The sequence below is a fragment of the Limulus polyphemus genome, unplaced genomic scaffold (assembly GCF_000517525.1).
Source record: "Limulus polyphemus unplaced genomic scaffold, Limulus_polyphemus-2.1.2 Scaffold18, whole genome shotgun sequence".
Taxonomy (NCBI): Eukaryota; Metazoa; Arthropoda; class Merostomata; order Xiphosura; family Limulidae; genus Limulus; species Limulus polyphemus.
In genome coordinates, this window is record NW_013665628.1 from 672389 (window position 1) to 674949 (window position 2561).

General features: G+C 36.5%; 1 protein-coding gene across 3 annotated transcripts in view; it reads right to left on the minus strand.

Moving 5' to 3' along the window:
- Positions 1-2561, minus strand: part of LOC106457718 (protein vein-like) — a 120743-nt gene that overhangs the window by 29949 nt on the left and 88233 nt on the right. For all 3 annotated transcript variants that reach the window (XM_022383883.1, XM_022383890.1, XM_022383876.1), the window contains exon 2: positions 925-1090. In XM_022383883.1, the coding sequence (XP_022239591.1) occupies positions 925-1090 (166 nt within the window). The remainder of the gene's footprint in view (positions 1-924; positions 1091-2561) is intronic.

Genomic DNA, 2561 nt, shown 5'->3' on the forward strand with positions numbered 1-2561 from the left:
AAGTTTTTTTTTTTCAGATATTAACGCTGATGATGGAATTTAAGGAAATTCCGAAAGGTCCGTATTAAAGATATTTTTGGTATTACCGTGTTTTTAATATTTATTATGAAACTGTGATAGTTATGCATTAAGGACGTTTTGTCTATAGCGACCTCTGTCAGCAAAATAAAATCTTTTTCTTAAAGAATATAGTAGGATTTTTCAAAGCAATATCACATCTCGTGTACATATTTCAAAGTATAATATCCAAAGCACTATTTATTTATTTTACAAGATGCACAGTTATACTAAGAAAACGTGAAATTATCACCCCCCCCCCCGGCAGGTACGGCGTGGCCTAGTGATCAGGTTCTGAATTAAATGAATATTTTCAAATGGCTCAATGATTTTTTTAAACCTTGCTACCATATTCAAGTTCAACAAAACCGAAGCGGGAAATTATTTCTAGAGAAACTAAATTAAATGTACGTAGTTTACCAGTAATTTTTTCACTCAGAAAAGATGGTTAAATTTAGTAACAACTAGGATATTCTTCGTATGGATAAGCCAGGCATGGTCTAAAGGGCTGCGAATCGTAAGGTTCAAGTTTCAAGCCATGATGTCGCTAAAGTCGATCCGCACTTTCAACTGTGGACACATTATAAAAGTAAGTTGACTCGTGCAGCCACTCCGGCTTATTGTACTCAAACATTGAACATTTGTTCAGTTATAACATAGTCCATAAGAATTTATCTTTGAATAAAGAGAAACGGTATCAGATAACATGTTTTATACTTTCTCGTATTACTTATCAATCTAAGTTTGAACAGTATGTGATTCAAAGTTCAGTAGACATTATGTAATATGGTTAAGTTGTACGACCCGAGTTTAACAATAGGTTTAAATATATATATATATATGTATGTGTACATGAATTTTTCATACCCTTTCGTTCTTATTTTAATCCTTTTATTCTCTCTGATGAGTTTCTTATTTTTATACCACTGGACTTTGGGCGGGGGGTTTCCTCCGACTGTACATCGCAACCTGATTCTGGCCTTCCGCCGAGTTTTGATCTTGGCATGATGCATTTTCGTTGATGGTGGCTTGGCTATAGAAAAAAAAAGAGAGAAAATTTATCTTTACTGTTTCGTTTTTAAGCATAGAACATAAAATTTATTACTTTTATAATAATATACTTATCCGAAGTCACCAGTGGCTACAGACACTTGTTTATCAGTTGCCTCCAACTATACTTGTTAAGTTTGTTCATTTGGAAAACAAGTGAATAAGGTATGTGATGTAAAAAGGCGATGGCGATTCCTATGAGCCTCTGAAGGAGAAATGTTTCACGAGTGCTATGAATTGACTGAAACTTGAAATCCAAAGGTCATTCTTTCATTTTTCATTGCCCTTCATTTGAAGGTTCATATAACAAAGTTATATAGAAGTAATTCTAGGCTTCTGAAATCAGTGAAATATACCATTCGTTATCATAATCATGTAGAAATATAAATGTATATAGAAAATTTTCAGATAATTTCAACCTTTAGAACATTTGTACACTGTCGCAGTAGTCTGACCAGTGCTTATTACTGTAGCACACCTTCCTATAACGTGCATCTAGCTAGATGTCAGCACAAATGAAAATCTATGGAGTGGTTATGTTTTTCATATGTTGGGGAGATGGTTGAATAAATTAAGTTAATATGATGTTTTACGATAACTATGTGATGGAACTCTGAATGATGATAGCAATAAGTTGTAAAAAAAAAGATGATCCGTCCATCATTAATTGAGTTTGTTTGTTTTTTGGCTAAGATTGCTTGTTTATTTGTTTGTTGAAGTTCGCGCAAAGTTACTCGAGAGTATAAGTCGCCCCTAATTTAGAAGGGATAGACTAGAGGAAAGAGCTAATTAATACCACCCACCGCCAGCCCTTGAGCTACTCTAATTGAATAATGGGATTGGTCAAAACATTATAACGCCCCCATGACTGAAAGGGAGAGAATGTTCGGTTATCGGTCTCGAACCAGCGAACTGCAGATTGCGTGTCGAGCACCCTAACTTCCAGGCCATGGCCTAAGATTGCAAGATGTCTGAAATCACACAACAAGAATGACCAGCGAAGCTAGCGTGTTACCGCAGACTCCATTCATGGTGCCGTGGATGACATGTGTAGCACCTTTATATCTGGTCCACGAAAAGCTCTCAACCATTCACTATTGTAGACGGGATATCATCTAGGGCACTACCAACGGCCTGGAGAGTGAAAATCCTCAAATATCATAAATATAGAATGAGACCAACAATGAGACCCTACGAAAATCACGCCCAGAAGAAAATACGAGTCAGAAAAATTCACGAATCTTGAAAAGGTCCCCCTACTGTATGAAGAACTACAGCCGGGATCAGACAAAGTTCACTCTCAACTCTCTCCTCCTCGTCTCTCTTGCTAGCCCTGTTCCATACTTGTTCACGTTGCCCCCCTTAACATTATACCAACTGTCTAAAACTCTATCCTTTCCACAAAGATCCTTGCTTATCATACTCCTACCTCTCCAGTAATCTCAAACCCTAAC